Source organism: Danio rerio, chromosome 11 (genome assembly GCF_049306965.1).
Source record: "Danio rerio strain Tuebingen ecotype United States chromosome 11, GRCz12tu, whole genome shotgun sequence".
NCBI lineage: Eukaryota > Metazoa > Chordata > Actinopteri > Cypriniformes > Danionidae > Danio > Danio rerio.
In genome coordinates, this window is record NC_133186.1 from 36907501 (window position 1) to 36929052 (window position 21552).

Consider the following 21552-nt stretch of genomic DNA (forward strand, 5'->3'; position numbering starts at 1 on the left):
GCTTACAAGCCTAAGAACACCATCCCAACTGTGAAGTATGGGCGGCAGCATCATGTTGTGGGGATGTTTTGCTTTTTACATATTTTTTTTCACTGGATATATGTTCCTAAAAAATCTATAAAAATGAATTATAAAAAGAAATCCTTGTTTAATTTTGTAAAAGATAATAAAGTAAAATTATTTTATTAAAAGGATTTTGGGAATCTCATTTCATCACTAATTCTGAAAATACTGCAAAAAGCCAGAATGCTTTTTTCACAATTATTCATAGCTTAACATGTAAATATGATCAGACATTATGTATGAGCAAATCCTTCTGCAGCAACCTTCAGAATACAGATGTAAATAAAACTATAAAGTTTTAATGCATCTGAAGTGAAGATTTATGGCTCAACGCAGGAAAAAAAAAACTTAAGTAGAGAAAACAACCTTTAAAAATGTATTACAACTGAAATCTACATACACAAGCTGATAGAGTGCAACTCTAAAGAAACTCTTAGAAGTGTATATTGGATCAAACTGAAAAAAATGAGTGTGTAAAAGGAGCCTCCCCTAACAAGAGTGTTGTGTATCTTATACTGACCTACATAATACGGCGTGTAGCAGGGCGTCTGTAAGGGGTTATGGAGTGATGTCTCTTTAGCAAAGCCAAAGTCTGTAAGTTTGAGGACTCCTGTGTCGTTTTTACTAGTGTACAGCAGGTTCTCCGGCTGAGGAGGACAGACAGATCACATGCTTATGACATTGCCAACAGTATACTGCTTTTTAAAGGGATAGTTCACCAATGCAATCTAAAAGTAACAGGCTATGCACACCGCAAGTGTTTTTCAGCCACCGATAAACTTCTGGTGAAGTACACATGAAATAAAAACTAGCCATATGACTTTGTTAGCTCACGTTGCTAGTTTTGTGGTGAGCAATTCATCTGTGCACGTCATGAAGAAAGAAAATGGTTTGCCCTTGTAATATTTAATTGAAATCTAAAAATGCACTTCCTGTTTGTTTTCAGTTCAATTCTCAGATTAGGTCTGTTTAAGGTATTGGGAGTGGCTAACATACTTAACCATGCCCCTTCAACTGTTAGTCTGTTAGGTTGTAATGACTCTTCTAAAACCCATTTCCTGATCTTTCTGAATAAAATGCCTACTTTACTACATTCAATCAGCTTGCATTCAATAAGCTCCCAGTAAAAAACAAGCAGTTTTCTCAGTTTCACAGTTTTCTCATTTAATATTTCATGTCTCTAGAAACTGCGACACAATACAAAAAAAGGGGTCGCAGCTTCTAGTTTATGTGGAGTATTTTTAATTTCATAAGCTTCCTTTGACAGCATCAATTAAATAATTTAATTAAAATTAAAATTTAAAGGCAAGTGCCATAAGGAGCAGCAGGAAATGCTAAAACTCCAAAATGAAAATCCTGTGGTGAAATAAATTTCCATCATTTAAAGAAATGGTGCAGAACAATAGAATTTAATGCAGTGCTTATAGTTCACTCTGAGACCCACTTAATATTGTTTATCAATCAGGCAGTGAAGATCATTGATTTTGAAAGAAACCAGATCTTAAACACAGCCATTTTACAATGGTAAATTAGACTAGAACTAAAAGTGCTTGAGCTGGCTTACACTGTGAGATTTCAGCTATATGATTTTGTCATTTAAGACAAATTTGGGAAATCCTAAAAGATTCCTGAAATCCGAGACTAAAATCTCTTATCTTTTTTTGACATGTTCACAGACAGCTGCTTAAGGTCTGTACTGATCAAATTTTTTCTCTGATGAAGTTCTGGCAGTGTCAGAAGATTTCAGACACTTTCCTGCAGTGAGACAATAGCTGTAATGAGCGTCAATCCAAGAACCAATAGGAGCGCAGAATCTGATGACGCAATCCATGCGACAATTCTAGTGACCACGGGGAAATATCAAAACTGTTTGTTTCTTCCTGGTTTGATTATTGAGACACACCGTTTGCAAAATTGCCGCTACAGATTGTTTATGTTTGCTGTGAGGAATCATTTCAGAACGTGGGATAGTGAAAGTGTCACAGGTTAATGACGTCAAACTCCGGGAGCATTTTCTTTCATGTTTGACAAGCCTTTATTGTTGTTCAGTCTGTCTTTATGACAGCTGAGATATTACAGTGTAACATGGGAGCAATGTTCGTGCAGTCCAACATGCTACAATCGTTCAGGATTTTAAAAAATGAATAAATAAATACAATTGCACAGTGTGAGCCGGCCTTTATTGAAAAATAAAAGTCCTTGTGCATATACCACACTTTGTAGCTTTTTGATTTAGTGGCCAAATTGTATTAATTCATACATTTTAGTATGCTTTGCTCATCCTCCAATGAAGAGCAAGGTTAGGGGTGGGGTTTGGGGCCATGCTTTTTTTTTAAATCATACATTTTTATATGAATAAAATGGTACGAATTTGTAGAAATTAGACAAACTAAAATAGTTACATTTCCTCATGAGATCGGGCTGAGCGCCTAAAAATCTAAATGATCTCATCATTTACACCTTTGTAATTTTTCTTTCTTCTATTAAACACAAAAAGAAGACATTTGGAAAATCCTGGTAAACGTTGACTTGCATAGCAGGAAAATATGTATTTTATGGAAGTCAACGGGTCTCAGTAGACAAAATTTTTCAAAACATCTTCTTTTGTGTTCAATAGAAGCAAGAAACTCAAAAAGGGTTTTGAAGGGTGAGTAAATTCTTCATTTGTGGGTGAACTATCCCTTTAACGTAATCTCCCAGTTTAGTCTTAAATGTAATGTTGTTGTCAGTGGTCTCAAACTTAATTCCCGCAGGGCCACAGTTCAACAGATTTTAGCTCCAACCACCTCCAACTCAAACCTGTTTAATAGTGTCACCGACTCGGTCCCAGTCATTCCCCTCGCTGACCAGCAGAGGTCATCATTACCAGACTTCTAACATTACGTCATCCCAAAGACTGATTGCCACAAACACCTGCAGCTCATCTCATTGATCACCACACACACCTTTATAAGAAGCACAAACACTCACCTCAGTGCAAAGTCTTGTTCTGCCCCTGCAAACACTCCTGAGTGTTCTACTCCTTGCCTGCTCTACTCCTTGCCTGCTCTACTCCTTGCCTGCTCTACTCCTTGCCTGCTTTACCTGTGGCTTACCCGGACTGTTTATCAGCCTTGTCTTGCCTGCCGCCTGTCTCGAACCCAGCCTGAATCCCGACTTTGATCTGAGCCGCCTGCCTCTGACCCATGCCTGCTTATTCACTCTGTGTTTTCCTGCAGCCAGCCTATCAACTGAATACAACTGTGTTTGATGTGAGTCTGCACACGAGTAACATCTGTGTGCTCTTTATTGAACTCTGTTAAATAAACATACTGCAAATGGATCCCTCTGTGTCAGACCCTTCGTTACAAATAGCGTCTAGTAGTCTTGAACACCTTGATTAGTTGGATCAGCTGTGTCTGATTAGGGTTGGAGCAAAACTGTGCAGAGCTGCGGCCCTCCGGAAATTAAGTTTGAGACCTTTGTTATAGATAGTAGAAAGGGTTCGCTGGTCACCTTGATGTCTCTGTGTGCGATGTTCATGTCGTGCAGGTACTGGATGGCAGTGCCGATGTCTCTCATGATCTCAGAAGCCTCTGTGGGCACAGGACAGAAATCATACAATCACGAATCATTATTAGGGTAGAACAGTGAACATAAATCATCTCCAATATTCATTTCCTTTCTCAAAATATTAAGTGTACAATACAGTGGCTTCCTCTAAAATGATTACCTTATCAGATCAAAACCTTAACCATATTAGTGACTACGCTGTAAAACCCAACAGTCAACTTTATGAAATGAAATAAGTGTATTTAACTCAAAATGTACTGAAAGTTAATTCTACTCATTTGGAAAAAGTTTTTAACTCTGTTGTAAGTAATGAGTTAATTAAATACCTCATTACTTCAACTTAAATAGAGTAAGTTCACAGTACTTGTATAGATTCGTTTTTTTTCAATCAAATGGTTTGCATCAATCGGTTTCCTCAAACGGTTTGAGTTGCCTTAACTTATTGAGTTTTACAGTACTTAGTTAATTTGAGTTCTCTTCATTTATTGGGTTTTACTTTGCTCAAATTGCTTGGTTTACTTAAAAGGATTAAGTTCTCATTAGGTACTCATTAGGATTAGTTTTTGAATTTAAATGGTTTGTTGTAATCGGTTTCCTCAAATGGTTTGAGTTACCTTAACTCATTCGGTATTACAGTGTAAGCAAAATTATTCCAACTAAAATTTAACCAATTAATCAACTGAAATACACACTCAAAAATTATGTTTGCTGTTTGTTCAAATGACTTTAATGATGAAAGTTTTTTTGGAGGGACAACTGTAAAAACAAGTTAACTTAATTCCTTCATGATGTTCCAACACAAATTGATTGAGTGGAACCCTGCCTTTTTTATGGGAAAACTCATTCATTCATTAATTTTCTTGTCGGCTTAGTCTCTTTATTAATCCGGGGTCACCACAGCGGAATGAGCCGCCAACTTATCCAGCAAGTTTTTACGCAGCGGATGCCCTTCTAGCCGCAACCCATCTCTGGGAAACATACACACACACACACTCATACACTACGGACAATTTAGCTTAACCAATTCACCTGTGCCGCATTTCTTTGGACTGTGGGGGAAACCGGAGCACCCGGAGGAAACCCATGCGAACGCAGGGAAAACATGCAAACTCCACACAGAAACGCCAACTGAGCCGAGGCTCGAATCAGCGACCCAGCGACCTTCTTGCTGTGAGGCGACTTCGCCCTTTATGGGAAAACTAATTATTCCTAATCATGTTTTTGTTATTACAATGTTGTAAACTGTAATTATGATTTATTGAAATAAAGGGAAAACAACTTGATCAGCATATTCGTATTTAACAAACAAGCTAACTAAAGAACATTTAGACATTTTTTTAAACAACAAATTCACTTCCCTAATTAACCAACAAGTGAAAAGTATATGAGAAGTGATCCTCCCTGTCATATGTATTGCTGACTAACAAATATGGTATAATAACTTCCTCAAAATTACCAACCAATATAAATTATGACAAATTATTTTCCTCATCATATTCATAGTAAACTTATATTTTCATATTCGTCATATTCATTCGGCTACAAAATTAATGGAAAATATACGGCAGATTATTCTAGGGACTTTACATGGAGATTGCAGAATTAGCATTATTTACTGTAACTTCCTCTCCATTTTATAGCTGACCAACTAAACACATAACTCCATTCTTAAATAGTGTGTCTGTAAAGCAACTTGAATGCTACATACCCTTGTGTGTGTGTGTATGTGTGTATGTGTATGTGTGAATGTGTTTTTGTGACATATCAGGACACAAATCTGTATAATGGCATACTGTAGGTATGACACAGGTATTACAAGAAGGTGGTGAAATATGAGGACATTGCTGATGTAGAAAAACAATGGAAACCTACTGTATGTAATGTCCCCACAATTCACAGAAACAAACGTGTGTGTGTGTGTGTGTGCGTGTGTGTGTGTGTGTGTGTGTGTGTGAGTGTGTGTGTGTGTGTGTGTGTGTGTGTGTGAGAGTGAGAGTGTGTGGATGCGTGCACGCACCTTGTATTCATAACGTTATGGGGACCCTTTAATGTCCCCACAAGCATAGTAAATTTTTACTAGCTTAGCTAACTTTAACTTAGTAACTTTAATTTTTAACCTAGTGAGCACAATTTTTGGTCCCCATGAGAAGAATCGCTCATAAATGAAACAGAATTAAGTATTTTGACATTCTAAAACTGCATGTGTTCTGATGGTTGAGGAGAAGGTTGGGAGAATATACAGTGTGTACATTATAAAAACCATTACGAAACGCAGCAATTGTGTGTGTGTGTGTTGCAAAACATACATAACTCACCTCGCTCTGTGAAAGCTTGGTCACCTCTGGCCTGAATTCTGCTGAAGAGCTCTCCTCCTTCCATACTGACAAACACACACACATATATACACACACGTTCAATAATTATCTAGCTTAATGCACAAATACACAATCACAATAAGTTGCATTCCTTTCCCAGCTGAGATTTTTTTTCTAACATAACTACGTGGTTAATAAATAATGAATCACATCATTGCCAAAAATGTCCAAAAGCAGAAGGAAGAGTGGAAATGAGTTCTAATGAATGACTGGAGCTCTTCTGTGTGTGTGTGTGTAAGTGTGTTTAAGTGTGTGTGTGTGTGTGTGTGTGTGTGTGTGTGTGTGTGTGTGTGTGTGTGTGTGTGTGTGTGTGTGTGTGTGTGTGTGTGTGTGTGTGTGTGTGTGTGTGTGTGTGTGTGTAAGTGTGTGACTGCCTGTGACTGTCGCTCTCTGAGAGGAGCACTTAATCTTTCAGATAAAGCCCATCGCAGCACTTCATACAGCACTCAGAGCTGCTGCTTGATGAAACACCACATCAAATTTAAATCAAAGCTCTGTTGCTTTCTGTTTAAGTCTGTTAAAGGTCCGGTGAAATTAAGATCAAGTTTTTTAAATGTTAGTATCAGTATGTTAGTCTCAAGGATATATGCAAGTGTGGGACAAAACAGTGACAAATTCACATTTATCATATATAAACATTCTAAGCTTGCTGTTTGTCACTTTATAAATCATTCATTAATTTTCCTTCAGCTTAGTCCCTTTATTCATCAGGGGTCGCCACAGCGGAATGAACCACCAACTTATATGCCTATAGCATATGTTATAAAGCAGCTACAACCCAGTACTAGGAAACACAGTCACATTCATACACACTCCAGTGCTTCCCACAGGTTTGAAATATATATGCAGTGGTAGCCGGATTGAAACACCTTTTACCCACAGCACATATATAGTCAACTAAATGCGACAAATAAAAAAACAATGTGATTTATAACTTTGTTTTTATTTATTATGACACAGGTTGTTTTTAAGTACCCATGTTTACCTTAAATAAAAAGAATGTAATATACAGATTTGTAGCTGTTGATTACTTTTCAAAACCTCACCATCTCCAAACTAATGATTCATTTTTGAGTTTTGTTAAATCTGCTATGATTAATTCAAGTCGAGATTCAAATGAATCAACTAGAAATTATAACTGAATCAGGACATCTGGATTAATACCCAACCAGCCCTACATATAAAAATAATACACTCATAATGTGAAAATATGTAGTGTAGTGTACTTTATTTAGTGCACTTTAAAGCTGAAATCTTTCACATTTAGTGTCCTCTTCATTCTAGTGGTCAAGTGATCAAAATACAGTTTTTTTTCTCAAAAATTATATTTTAAAAAGAAATGAATATTACAATAATTATATTTAAACAATATTTTGACTTCAGTGTGTTTTTGGGTTAATAGCTGGCCTCTCATGGATCAATAAATATGATGCTAAAATTTAAAGTATATGTGGAAAGTCCTTGCAAGTGTCTTGAAGTCGATCTGTTGAATCATTTGTTCAAATGGTTTACTCAAAATGATGATGCGGAGGCGCAGAAGGTAGTGCTGTTGCCTCACAGCAAAAAGGTTGCTGGTTCGAGCCTCGGTTGAGTCAGCTGTCGTTTCTTTGTGTTTGGGTGGGTTAACTCCAGGTGCTCTGGTTTCCCCCACATTTAAAGGCATGCAGTACAGGTGAATTGGGTAGGCTAAATTGGTCATAGTGTATGAGTGTGAATGAGTGTGTGTGGATGTTTCCCAAAGATAACTTGAAGCTTGAAGGGCATCCGGTGCGTTTAACATATGCTAGATAAATTGGCGGTTCATTCCGCTGTGGCGACCCCAGATAAATAAAGGGACTAAGCCGAAAAGAAAATGAATGAATGATAAATAAGGCCTCTTGTTTGCTGAACTGTTTGACAAAATTGATATTTTGTAATACACAATTGCAGACAAGCTTTTGCACTTATATTTGGGAGGATTTCACTCTTGCTTGTATTATATTAATAAAACATTACATATAAAAAAAGAGATGTTTGTTAATAGCCAAAATGAATTTACAATCTTTTAAAATAATTATCAAAATACACACTGATGACTCAGACAAGACTACACTCTCTTAATACCGTCATATTTGATAGGTAGTTTCGCTTTATAGTTCTGAAAACTCGAAACTGAAATAATGCAGTCTAACTAAAAGAGAATTTAAAAAAATATATATTATTAGCAGAAAAGAGAAGTGAAACCTCCATTCAGAACAAGACTGTGACACAAGATCTTTTTCCCCCATGTTGTATTTCTGTCAAAAAGAATTAAAAAAAAATGCCACTATTCAAGGAGCTTGACTGTACTATTTGAGCTGGACTATTTCTGGAAGCCGAGCATGATGGGAAATGACGTTTTATCAGTGACATGACTCACCATTCCATGATTATGAGAAGACACTTTTTCCCACGATACATGTTTTCATAGAGGCTGAGGATGCGGACTATATGCTGCCCTCCAGACACTCGCCAGTGTAGTTCAACTTCCCTCTGAGCTTTAGGACACTCGTACAGAATCTAAAGAAATCAGAAAACACATGCAGATCATTACCTTTTTGTATACTTGATATAAATGTTCAGTGTTCATGTGTTACAAGTTTTTCCTAGACATTAATGCATTTATTTTGCAAGGATAAACTGATTAAAAATGAGAGTGAATGCATTGAAGAAATTCCTGTTTTTACTCAATGAATAAACGTTATTTTTTAGACTTCATTCATTAGACTTTATTCAGAAATATTTTTTATTTTTAAAAATCTAAAATAAATTTATCACAGATTTCATTAAAACCGTTAAAAAAAGTAAAAAATTACACACAAAATGAGGATATGTGGCCCTGGACTACTAAACAATCCAACCCATGCTCATTCTGAAAGCGTACTGCTGTACTTGACAGCATTTACTAGCGTACTGTTGCTACTTTTTTTGCGATTTTTGTTTTCACGAATCCACCAGAGGCTGCTGTGTATGCTTTTTCAGATCTCAAATTTGAGTACCATTCGCGCCTGCTGTTCTCATCTAAATCCACCAGAGGCACCTGTCCTGACTGAATGACAGACCGAATGACTGACCCACCTTCCTCCTTCCCTAAACCCAACCAATAGTGTTTTCAAAACCACCGGTTGACCAGCGCACCCATTTCTCTTAACCCAATTGACTTCTTTAAAAAAAATCCAGAAAAGGAAAGCCCTCACCTGATGTTTGCCACGTTTTCAGATTTTACCACATTCTCACCCTGTTATTTACTTTTTTATTTCATGTCATCAGACTCAAACCCGCGGCCAACTCGTGGTCTATTTACATCTCAAGTCTGCCAACGAGCCACTGGACAAACTGGTAACAGCTGGAAAGCTGTCTTTTCAGAGGTAAGTGGGCAGCCTGTAAGCATGCAAAGCAACAGCATCATGCTGCCCTGTATCATTCATTTGAAAGACTAAATGCAGCCATACCGTCACCTTAGAATTATAAGGTTCTATCTGACATTTTTGTCAAAATCGAGCTATTGACATATTTTTATTAAATGACAACTTATTTACATTATGAGATGTTCTTATATAAGTCGTTTACATTTTAAGACTTTTTATTTAAAAACAAATGTTACACACATTTGCTATGGACTGCAAAAACTTTAAAGTTCAATATCTCAAAGTCATTCAGAACGCACACAAAACCTTATAATTCCAAGGTGATGATACATACCTCAGGCTAAATACTTCGCGATCTCCAAAAATGTATATAGGGCTGCGTTTTCAGAATGAGCCTATGTTGCATTTACTTATATATTAAATACAGATTCATCATATGAATAAATCATAAACTTTTGACAGGCATTTTTTGGCTTTTTTATGTCACGCACGCTGACAGTTTTAACCCTGAATTGTTCTGAACATTCCTTTAATAAAAGTCCAACACATTCCAGTCGCTTTCAGCCCATTAAAGAAGAACAGTTATGCAACAGCTTGTTTCATCTAAAAACAAAAGAAAATTTCTATTCACTTTATGCAATTTACCACAGAGTCTGAACAGAAAGTCATTAATTGCTCTTTCTGTGTGTTCGTCCTTTCTCTTCCCTGAAGTGTGAAATCACACACAAGGCCAGAGTGAGACCTTGACATAGCAAATGCATCCCATCACAGTGTATTTTTGGTGCCTGAAACATTCTGCTGCAGTAACACTCAGCTTAATCTCCTGTTTAAGCAATTTGTGTCCCTTTTAGTCAACATGACGCGTGTTATCATTGATGCTGATTGTGGAAGTTTGCTATAATACAACAAGACTAGCTAATAATCACACTAGAGGACGCATGGGTTGGTCTTTGCATTGGATTATATTCACAAAAGTAGTTTTATATGCAGTTAAAGTCAAAATTATTAGCAGCAAATCACAAAATTCATTCAGTGCACAGAAACTTTTGTGCCCTGAAAATGCAGCATGAAACACATGAAGCATCGACACGCACTATGTGCCCTTAACTGAAGATTGGAAGTGCAAAATATATACCACTTAACCCAAATCATCAAACTTAATGACAAATTTACTTGACTTATTTATTTATTTTTTAACATTAACGAACATACCTACAGTAGATAGGGTAGGACAAATCTAGCAAACGTGTTAATTGTTAAATGGTTGAAATATTGCTGGTATATGAAACAATCCAATTATTTAAATATAATGTACTTTTAAAGACTTAGTAAAATTAATATATGAACATTATTAGTTTGCTGTTGTTTAAAAACTCCAGTTTTGATGATATACACTACCTGACAAAAGTCGCCAATCCAAGTTTTAGGAACAACAAATAATAACTTAACTTCTAGTAGATCATTTGGTATCAAAAGTGGCTAATATTAAAGGCAAAGGCCTCTAGATTACGCTTATTTTACCAAAAGAAAATATGATCTTTGATTTTAAGTTATTTAATTAGGACAGTAAGGTCTGACTTTGCCTAGACAAAAGTCTTGTCACTTAACAGAAATAATGTTCAGTATAGAAAATATAGTCATGGTGCAGTGGATAAAGAATTAATACTTTGTATGACTCCCATGAGCTTGGAGGACTGCATCCATACATCTCTGCAATGACTAACTTATTAATAAAGTCATCTGGAATGGCAAAGAAATAGTTCTTGCAGGACTCCTAGAGTTCATCAAGATCCTTTGGGTTCATCTACAATGCCTCCTCCTTTGTCTTACCCCAGACATGCTCAATAATGTTCACAACTGGTGACTGGGCTGGCCAATCCTGGAGCACCTTGACCTTCTTTGCTTTCAGGAACTTTGATATATTTATGTCAAAATAAAACAACAGTTATTCTGATGCATATTTGTTATAATATATAAAATAATAAGTGATTACACAAAATTGGATTATATTTTAAATGATTAAATACTTGATAGTGCTAACTGCCAAAGTATAAAGGTTTAAAATGACAATGAGTATTTTGGGATACAACAAGATCCTTAAACTGAGCCTTTTTATGTCAAATGATTCTTGAAGGGTGGCATAGTGACTGTCGCCTCACAGCAAGAAGGTCTCTGGTTCAAGTCCGAGCTGGGTCAGTTTGCATTTCTGTGTGGAGTTTGCATGTTCTCCATGTGTTGGCGTGGGTTGGGGTGCTCCGGTTTCTCCCACAGTCCAAAGACATGCGCTATAGGTGAATTGAACTAAATTGGCCATGGTGTATAAGTGTGAATGAGTGTCTATGGGTGTTTCCCAGTACTGGGTTGCAGCTGGAAGGGCATCTGCTGTGCAAAACATATACTGGATAAGTTGGTGGTTCATTCTGCTGTGGAGACCCCTGATGAATAAAGGGACTAAGCCGAAGGAAAATGAAATGAAAATGATTCCTGATTTAAACATGTCTGGCAACATTTTTAACAAATAAACTATTGTTACGTTGACATTTTAGTTGGTATCCTCTGTAAATCATGATAAAAAATATGCTTAAAAACTAAATACTAAATAAATTATTAAAAAAAACAGTATTAGACTTTAAAGTTTTGACCTATGAGAATTTTCCAATATCTTCATTTGTGTTTGCTACTCATTGGTGTAAATATTACAACTTATATTTGACTCAAATAAAACCAGGCAGATATCACCACATGAAAGAATCCTGCTCTATCCATTTACGCAATTTAAAACACTTTAGCAGCTGTTTACATGCAAGTCAACAGAAATGGGTTTCTGGTTTTAATTTCTACCAATTAAGCCCGAAAGCGGTTTGAGCCACTTGCAGAGGCGTGAACTGCATGCAATTTCATTTGACCCCCACCCACGCCGTCTCCGTCTGTGCAGATGATAAACTAAAAGTTCACAGCATGTGAATGTGGGTGAACAAAGTTTGCTTTCCGACTAACAGCAGCCGAAAGACAGTTTGAGTCATTTAACAGAGATGCCCGTGGGCTGGTAGTGTTGTAAATGTCTGACTGAAGTAACCTTTATAGTTCAGTCTTGATTCACAGATACAGCAACCACCTACAAAAAAAAACTGCTGTAGAATCAAAGGGGAACCGACGTCAGGAAACTCCTTTTACAACAAAAACACAGAACAAAAGATGTGGCTGGAAGAAAACCGCCAGAGTGTCAAATAACACACACACACACACATATATGAAATCACATGTGCACGCTGGGTTTTGCTGCATAAGCTTTATGGGTAATCTTGTTAAAGGATTCATTTCAGCAATGCCCAATGGTAACAAACTAACAAAGAACACTTATTAGTAGTGTTTTCTGAGGAAAGCCTTACTAATATTGCACACACATTTTAGATTATCACAAACAGCATGGCAACTCCCAGAAAACCTTGGATATTGTAAAGTAAATAACTAAGAATACTATGGCAAGTACTCTAAACACCATAGAAACTGCAACACCTTTCCAACCACCCAGAATCCCCTAGGAACAGCATAGCAACACCCTATCAACTGCCCTGACTCCGCATAGAAACACATAAATAACCACAGGATTTGCACAGCTACACCCTGACAATCTCTCAGAACACCCAATCAACTATGAAGCATTATCAACACCTTGGCAACACCCTCTAAAAAAGCTCTAGAAACTGCTAAGCAGCACCCTGACAAATGCTGGAACAACTTAGAAACTGCATAACAAACATCAGGAAAAACTGAAAAAGCAACAACCTGACAACCGAACAGAACACCCTAGAAACGGCTTAAAACACCTTGGCAACCACACCAAACACCCTAAGACTTACATGGCAACACCTTGGCAACCATCCCAAACACCCTAGCATAGTGGTGGGCAAACTTTTTAGACCCGAGGGCTTTATTTATAGTGGCAGTATGCATGGAACATGTAATATCGGACAGAAACATGTCACATTAACACAAAACAGATTTAGTTTTTATGTTTTTACGTCAAATTTGCTATTTTGCTATTTATATTTGCTTATCAATCATCATTAAAACAAAAAAAAACAATCCCCTATAAAATGTAATAATAATAATAATAATTTTTACAGTGGAGAATAGAAAAGATATTGTTTGATAGAAAAAAATCTCATATTAACACATTAAAAATAATTCTTAAAGTTTACTATTCAGTCAAATTTACAATAATCTATTTTGTAGATTAGAATCTGCTTTTAGAATATTCAGATCAATCATCATAAAACTTGATGAAACCACAAATCTTTGATAAAATAACTTTTTAAAGTGGTTGTATGCATGGAAAATATATTCTATGACAAAAAAGAACACATTTAACCAACAATAATTATATAATTTGAGTCAAATGTACAACAATCTGATTTAAGCGTGTATTAATATGCTCATATCAATCATTATAAAACTATGAGATAAAATGGGAAAAGAATCCTAGTCTTTGGTATTCCAAGTCATGTTATTATGAGTGTGTTAATGTGAACAATGAGCCTGGTCCCCTCTCTTGGCAAGGATGTCTAAGTCTAAAGTCTGCTATGGTTATACGCAGGGTGCATAAGCAGCGCGCAAAACTCTCGCGGCTGTTAGTAAACGATTTAAAAGAGGCGCGTCTCAACGCATAAAGTGCGTTCAGTGTGATCAGCCCCTTAGGTTGTATTCTTTAAAAACAGCAATACTTTCTCGGCATATTAGACCTACTGATTTTTTTGACTCAAATTTATCTATTTATTTTTTTGTCTGACTCCTTTTTAGACATTAACGGTCGAGTGCATTTTAAAATCCGAGAGTGTGTTCTAATTCTACTGGTTGCGCTAATTGTACCAAATGCAATACTGCCATCACATGGCGTTTGTAATTGCATAATAAATTGACTAATTCTGAACCAAACCGTTACTCAGAAGCAGCATTTTAAAAACTCCCTCGGGGGCCGGATGAAAGTGTTCAGCGGGTCGCATATGGCCCGCGGGCCGTAGTTTGCCCACCTCTTGGGCCTAGCACTTGCATATCAACACCCCAAAACACTCTAGAAACACCATGCTGCAAACAGCAACACCGTGGCACCCACTCAATAACCATGTAACTGCATAGCGACACCTTGGCAACCACCCCAAACAACTTTGGACCTGCATAGCAACACCCCAAAACACTATAGAGACTAAACAGCTAACAGCATACTAAACACAACACAGACTCGTTCTGAAAACATAGTATTTCTGGAGACCGTGAAAAACGTCCCAGGAGGTACGTATTTTTGCAGTTTTTATTTTCGCGAATCCACGAGAGGCCGCTGTGTGCAATTTTTCGTATCTCAAATTTCGCTTGCGAGTGCCACTTGTGCCCTCGCGTAAACCCACCAGAGGCCGCTGTCGAGTGACTGTCTGTCTGTCTGACTGAATGACTGAATGGCCGACTCGCCAATTGACTGACCCACCCTCCTCCTTCCCTAAACCCAACCAAGAAAAAAAAAATAATTGAAAATAAAACTATTTTACAACCTAATTTTTTTTATTTTAATAAGAAACAGATTTTTTTTAAGTTTCCGGGCTCTTATAGTACGCCAGTTGAAGCACATTTCTGAAACTTTATAGCTAATCTAAGCCAACAGCACCATCTTTTCTCCAGCAGGCACAGGACAACAACATGATGTCAGATTGTTGTTGTACTTCAACATCATGGAGACGTTGCATCTTGTTAGGAAATGAAAATCAGGTTTACGGAAGAACTTAACCTAAAATCAATCAAATATCAACATCTAATGATGTTACAGCTTGATGTTGTGTTGACATTACCACTTTGACATCTATCAGACATTGTATTTCAGCCATACCTGACGAATAAATGTCAGTATTTGACGTCAATATGATTTAAGATGTTGGCTCGACGTTGGATTTTGGTCACTTTCCAACACAACCTAAATTCAACCAAATATCAACGTCATTTGATTTTGACATCATTATTGTACATCAAAATAACAATATCCTTAGACGCTGTCTAGACATTGAATTTTGTTCATCTAACACCACGACCTAATTCTAACCTAACATATTAACATGATGCTGTGTGCCTGCTGGGTTGGGTCATTTTAAAATTTACACAAAAAGTGTAGAGCCTCAGATCTGAAACCTGTATTTTTAAGAGTGTAATTAATGAGTTCACAGGAAAATAATCATACATTTTATGTTGGAGTCAGAGATTGATTATATTGACTGTTCAAGCTTTATGGCTGCATTTAATTTCCTGACTCTACAGCCACAAGATTTAATAGTCTCAGCAGTAAAATGAACTGCAAGACGAGTCTATAGACGTCCATCCGGCTGATTTTCTGTTAAGTAAATAACATATTCATGTTTCTTTAGCTTATTTTCTGATTTATCAGAGGCCACCACAGTGGAATGAACTGTCAACTATTCAAGCATATGTTTTACAAAGCGGATGCCCTTCCAGCTGCAACCTAGTACTGAGAAACACCCATAGACTAATTCACACACACACACACACTCATACACTATGACCAATTTAGTTCATCCAATTCCTTTGCATGTCATTCCGGAGAAAACCCGAGCCAACACAGGGAGAACATGCAAACTCCACACGGAAAAGCCAACCAGCCCAGCTGGGACAGCGACAGTGCTAACAACTTGCTGTAAGGCGACAGTGCTAACAACTAAGCCACAAAGTTACATTAGACTTGGGCGGTCTCCAAATTTTGATACCGTCAAACCTCCTCCCTATTTTACCCCAGTATACGGTATTACTGTAAAAAAAATTGTTTAATTATGTCGTAAGGCTCAGACAGTGTCACCGAAGTATTGGCTTGTGCCTAAACAGTTCAGAAACTGAAAACCAAACACTAAAACAGAAACAATAACAAAATAACATTACACTGTAAAAAAAGCCAACTTACAAATAGTTAACTCAGTTTAAAATCGTAAGTTAGATGGACATATTTTTGAGCTAAGAGTTAAATTTACTCATAAAAACGATTTAACTGCATATTTGGAACTGTTTGTTTAACGAAACTAAAAAAATCCGTTGAGGAGACTTTGAATTTTCATTTCTTCATTTCAGCGTTTTACAATGTAAAAAATAAAAAGCTGAGTCAACTTAAAGTATTAAAGCAACCGGCTGCAAAGAAATTCTGAGTTTATTAAGCTTCAGTGGTTCAAGTTGTGCCAAATTATTTCAAAAAATATACTTGACTTAAAGCCATTTCAGTTAACTTAAAAAAAATATTTAATAATATAATAAAATAATAAACTTTAACCACTGAATCTTAAAGAGCCCATATTATACATGAAATAGGGTCATATCCTGGTTGTAAGGGTCTCCAACAACAGTCTAATATGCATGCAAGGTCAAAAAACACTTTCATGGTCTTATAATCTGCATTTATTTTTACCTAATTATCCCAGCGACTCCTGTATGAATCGTCCAGTGATTCATTTGTTCCCAAACCCCTCCTTAGCGCGGAGCTAATCTGCGCTGATTGGACCAATGACAGTCTGTCGCGATTGGTCGACTGCCTTCAGTCAGAGAGTGAAATGGCCAATAGCTAATCAGCAATTTAAAAAGTAATCACAGTTCATACACGCTCAATAGTGTAGACGTGGATTTTAGCTGCCACACTATGGCGAGTGGATAGTGCCACGGATAACCGAACGAAGGAGACAGTCGTGTACTCGCCATACCACACACACACAAAAACACACACACCTCCGGATGACAACGCTCCCGCTTCCGCCCGCACCCGCCAGGTTTTAGCCTGAGAACCCGCTCCGTTTTCTGCCCGCCGCGCCCGGTCCCGCTAGAGCGGAGAACACAACCAAAAATCACCCAGTATACAGTATAAACACACACACACAGCACAAAGCACACAAAGCTCGTTCGTTCGTTCGTTCGCTCTCTCTCTCTCTCGCTCGCTCTCTCTCTCATACGCGCGCGTGCGCACTAACACACACACAAGCACCACGCAGACTCTCTCTTTCTAATTCGCATAGCAATATCCGTGATATTGCTAGACAGCCCGCTCCCGTCCCAAATTAAACCCGTTACCGACCGCTCCCGCGATTTATTCGGAAATTTATTCCCGCGGCTGTCCCCGCGCCAGATTTCTGCGGCGCGGGAATAAATTTCCGAATAAATCGCGGAAGCAGAACTCTAGCACGGAGCTCCATAAACAAACAGCACGCGTCGCATTTTTAACGTGACTTTGCACGCGATAAGATCAAATATCCAGTTAACCTGATACAGTACACGCGGTTACAAGTAACAAATCACAACTAAATACATTTGCAAGCTAGAGTAAACGAGGCAACAACTTTAACCGCACGTACTTACACTTGAGAAATGGAAGAAACCCATCCTGACGTCCATCAGTTACTCTTTACTGATCCTTCCTTTAACAAACTCAGATGAAGTATTCTTTGTAGCATGTAGCTTCCAGAAGTTTCCAACTGCTTGGTTATAATGCTGATGTTTCATCTTTGGGTAGAGACTCAATATAATGTCCATTTGCAGTGTGACTTCAATCGACCGGCATGTTTGTGTGCGTGTGTTTGTGGGTGTGCGTGTGTTTGTGGGTGTGTGTGTGTGTCTGGGTTTCTGCGTCAGAGGGCGGGGCCTCAGGTTTGAAATCTCCCGGGTTTGCGCGTGCACGTGAATAACTTGGTTTCGTTCGTACGTCATGGCGAAACACCTAATGAGTCGGTATCAAGGCGACTCGTTTGAAGCACTATGAGTCGACTCTTTTATAGATGAATCAACCGTTTTAAACACTGTATTCTTACAGATTTAAGCCTTAGCTGGATACTTCACTTCACTTAGAGCTGTGTTACACACTACATGGAGGGGAATTTTCAAAAACCCATAATATGGGCTCTTTAATAAACTCCAAATTTCTTTGCAGCCGGTTGCTTTAAAACTTTAAGTTAACTCAGCTTTTTATTTTTTACAGTGTAGCAACAAATAGTAGTTCATAAAAAAGTGCAAATTCAAAAGTCAAACAGAATTAAATGAACATATCGTTGTACTGACTAAATGTTGTCGGTCCTGCATTGGGAGGCATTGAAACTTTTTGCACTGAGTGAACTCAGGTCCATCCTCACAGATGTGAGTGGATAGTGGTTTCATATATGCAATCCTAAGTCTGAGGTATTTCCATCTCTCGTGGTCTCATTTTTGTTGCACAATTTGTAAATTGCCAGGTTTGTATTTACCGGTCAAAACCCAAAATACTGCCAAACCGCAGAAGCTGTGTTCTTTTTCTAGACCAGGTCACTTGGTGCGTGACTCACTATCTTTCCCCACCTCTCTCTTCCTCCTCCATGCTGTCCTATGATGACAAGCACACATAAGCATTTTAGGCATTAAAATAAATTATATTTATTATTTAATCCTAGTCTCCTATATAAGTTTGTTTTTTGTGACGGTATAACGGTATTGAAACTCGCGGTATACCATATTACCGCCCTAGCCTAAGTTACATTAATTTTGTTAAATCACAAGTTTGAACGAGATGCATGGATGTTATTTGCATCCATATTGTTCATATTTATAGTCATTTATTTATACTACATTATCAGTGTAGTCAATTATGGAGTCATATTTTTAAAAATGTTAAGTGGAATGCTTTCATTTAGATGTTACCGAATGAAGTGCATTTTTATGTTTTACAGTAAATTATTAATAACAGCAGTGACTGTATCCAGAGACTTTCGGTGACCACAGTTTCCTTAAAAAACATTGCATGACTAAGTGAGTGGGGGTTGTACATCTAGTAGCCCCATTTCAGTTTCACCTCAGAAATGTGCAGGGGTTTTGCCATTTACATCTGTTTTGTCGTCTGAAGAGCCTCTGCTTGATTTATTGGTGGTCAGTGTAATCATAACCGCCTCACACTTGGTTTTTGGTCAAACAGAGACACGCATGAGTATATTACTTTTAATGTTTGTCCAAGTCACGTTTTATGATAACACGTGAAACATGACACTCTGATCAGTCTAAAATAAGGCCCTTGTAAAAGACACCACAGCAATCTTTAATAAAAACTATTCTTATCTCTCGTAATCCTACACTGTTTACTGAGTCTATTGTAAAAAAAAATGGGGCTGAGTTTAATTGATTAAAATCCTTAAATGAACTTCTACAGACCTGTGCAGTTATTTAAATATATTTCATTATTAAATATATTAGTCCCACTTTATATTAAGTGTCCCTAACTACTATGTACTTGCATCAAAAAATAAATTCAATGTACTTACTGTGTTTGTTTATAATGTTTTTGAGAACACTTGTGGTGCTTTTGAGTTGGAATAGAGGTTGGGTTATGGACAGGTTTGGTGGCATGGGTTGGTTTAAGGGTGGGTTAAGGTGTAAAGGATGGTCAACAGTGTATTTACAAATCTAATTACAAAAGTTAATCACAGATATAATTACATACATGTATTTAATCAAGCATAAGTACACAGTAAATACATGTATTTACACAATAAGTACATTGTAACAAACTATTAATTCCTATGTAAGTACATATTAGTTAAGGCCACTTAATATAAAGTGGCAGTAATATATTTGGTATATTTTTAATTGTATGTAATATAGTGATTTATTAAAACTAAATACTATATATAATTGTTGCATTTAATGTAAAAAAATCTTATTGCATTGTAATAATTTATTGCAATGTAATTTATCATAACTGTTACTTTGAACAACAGTCCCTCCTGGAGTCCAATGGTTAGTAAGATAACAAAATAAATACATTTTACGGGATCAAATAAAATCGCAAAAGCTGAATTAAATAATGCCATCCGTTTAGAGAAAAGCCGTCAATTCAAACCACAAAAATATTTTGTAAATGTCCTCGCAAAATGCTGGAGAGACTGTTTAAATAGATTCATACAAAATTAATTCAATACATTAAACATTTAAGATATTTCATTTTATTTATGACAATTATTCCTTCATTCATTCCTTTTTCTTCGGAATGAACATCCAACTCATCCAGCATATGTTTTACACAGCGGATGCCCTTCCAGCCGCAACACAGTACTGGGAAACACCCATAGAATCTCACATGCATACTCATAAACTATGGCCAATTTAGTTTATTCAGTTTACCTACCACATGTCTTTGAACTGTGGGGGAAAACGGAGCACCGGGGGAGAACATGCAAACTCCACACAGATATGTCAACTGACCCAGCCTAATCACTGAGCCACCGTGCTGCCCCTATACTCAGTTACTCAGCTTATTTAATTTATGGCTGTTGCATGTATATTGGGCCTACACTGAAGTCGAGTCTGCTGATCACTACAAATTAATTCACTCCATGCTGTGCAATGTGACACAGTTTTACCACGGATTATGAGAGCTGCCGCATAATAATACAGATGACATGCTAAGATGCTTAAGTATGATATAAAATAATGTTTTAAAGCGAGCACAGGTCACAGAGTTTATCAAGAAGTCCATTGAATTGAGACGTTATTCCACTGCAAAGACTGAGGCACAGTTGATGATGGCACAGTTTGATGTTTGGTTGACCAATCAGCGGAGAGGGGCGTGTATAATTTCCGACCACACAGAAAACCTATTATACATGGGTACACGGACCAAATCACTACTTTCTTTTTTTATTCACGTTTACCATACTGTCCCAACTTTTTCTGATTTGGGGTTGTATTTAAAAATATATATTCTTATCTTCGGAAATATACGTTACTTTTAAACTATGATGTAAGAATGGGACTGTGTTTAAGTTTAATTTATTTCACTGTATTATATATTTGATCCTCCTTAAAAATGAACTTCTAGAGATTCATGATAAAAGTCAGCCTTCTCTGTTTCTCCCGGAGGGGGGAACAAGTTTCATCCCTGTTGCAGTGAAAACATGAAGGGCCGGCCAGATGAACCAGGACTGAACAAAGACTGAAAACTGAACAATGGCAGGATCCTGAATGTAGGATCTGTGTGGAAAGATGAACAGACAGTGAACAGTGAGCGAGCCAGTGCCAGAGCTGTAATATGAACCAGTCAAGCATACGGTGCTGACTGACTGCACAGTGGAAATGGTGAAAGCCTCTTTTCCAACACACTGCTTCATTTGATTATGCTAGAGAAAACTGCT

At 37.2% G+C, this 21552-nt stretch overlaps 1 protein-coding gene across 2 annotated transcripts in view; it reads right to left on the minus strand.

Moving 5' to 3' along the window:
* mapkapk3 (MAPK activated protein kinase 3) overlaps positions 1 to 21552 on the minus strand; it is a 45567-nt gene that overhangs the window by 9200 nt on the left and 14815 nt on the right. Inside the window, exons 2-6 of one of the 2 annotated variants that reach the window (XR_012386895.1) lie at positions 8389 to 8528; positions 5931 to 5995; positions 3376 to 3638; positions 3139 to 3293; positions 1727 to 3090 (exon numbers count right to left, since the gene is read on the minus strand). Coding sequence is in view for 1 of the 2 variants with exons in the window: in NM_001080079.1 (NP_001073548.1) it covers positions 584 to 710; positions 3559 to 3638; positions 5931 to 5995; positions 8389 to 8528 (412 nt within the window). In the remaining variant the exon portion in view is untranslated. 2 annotated transcript variants of the gene reach the window in all.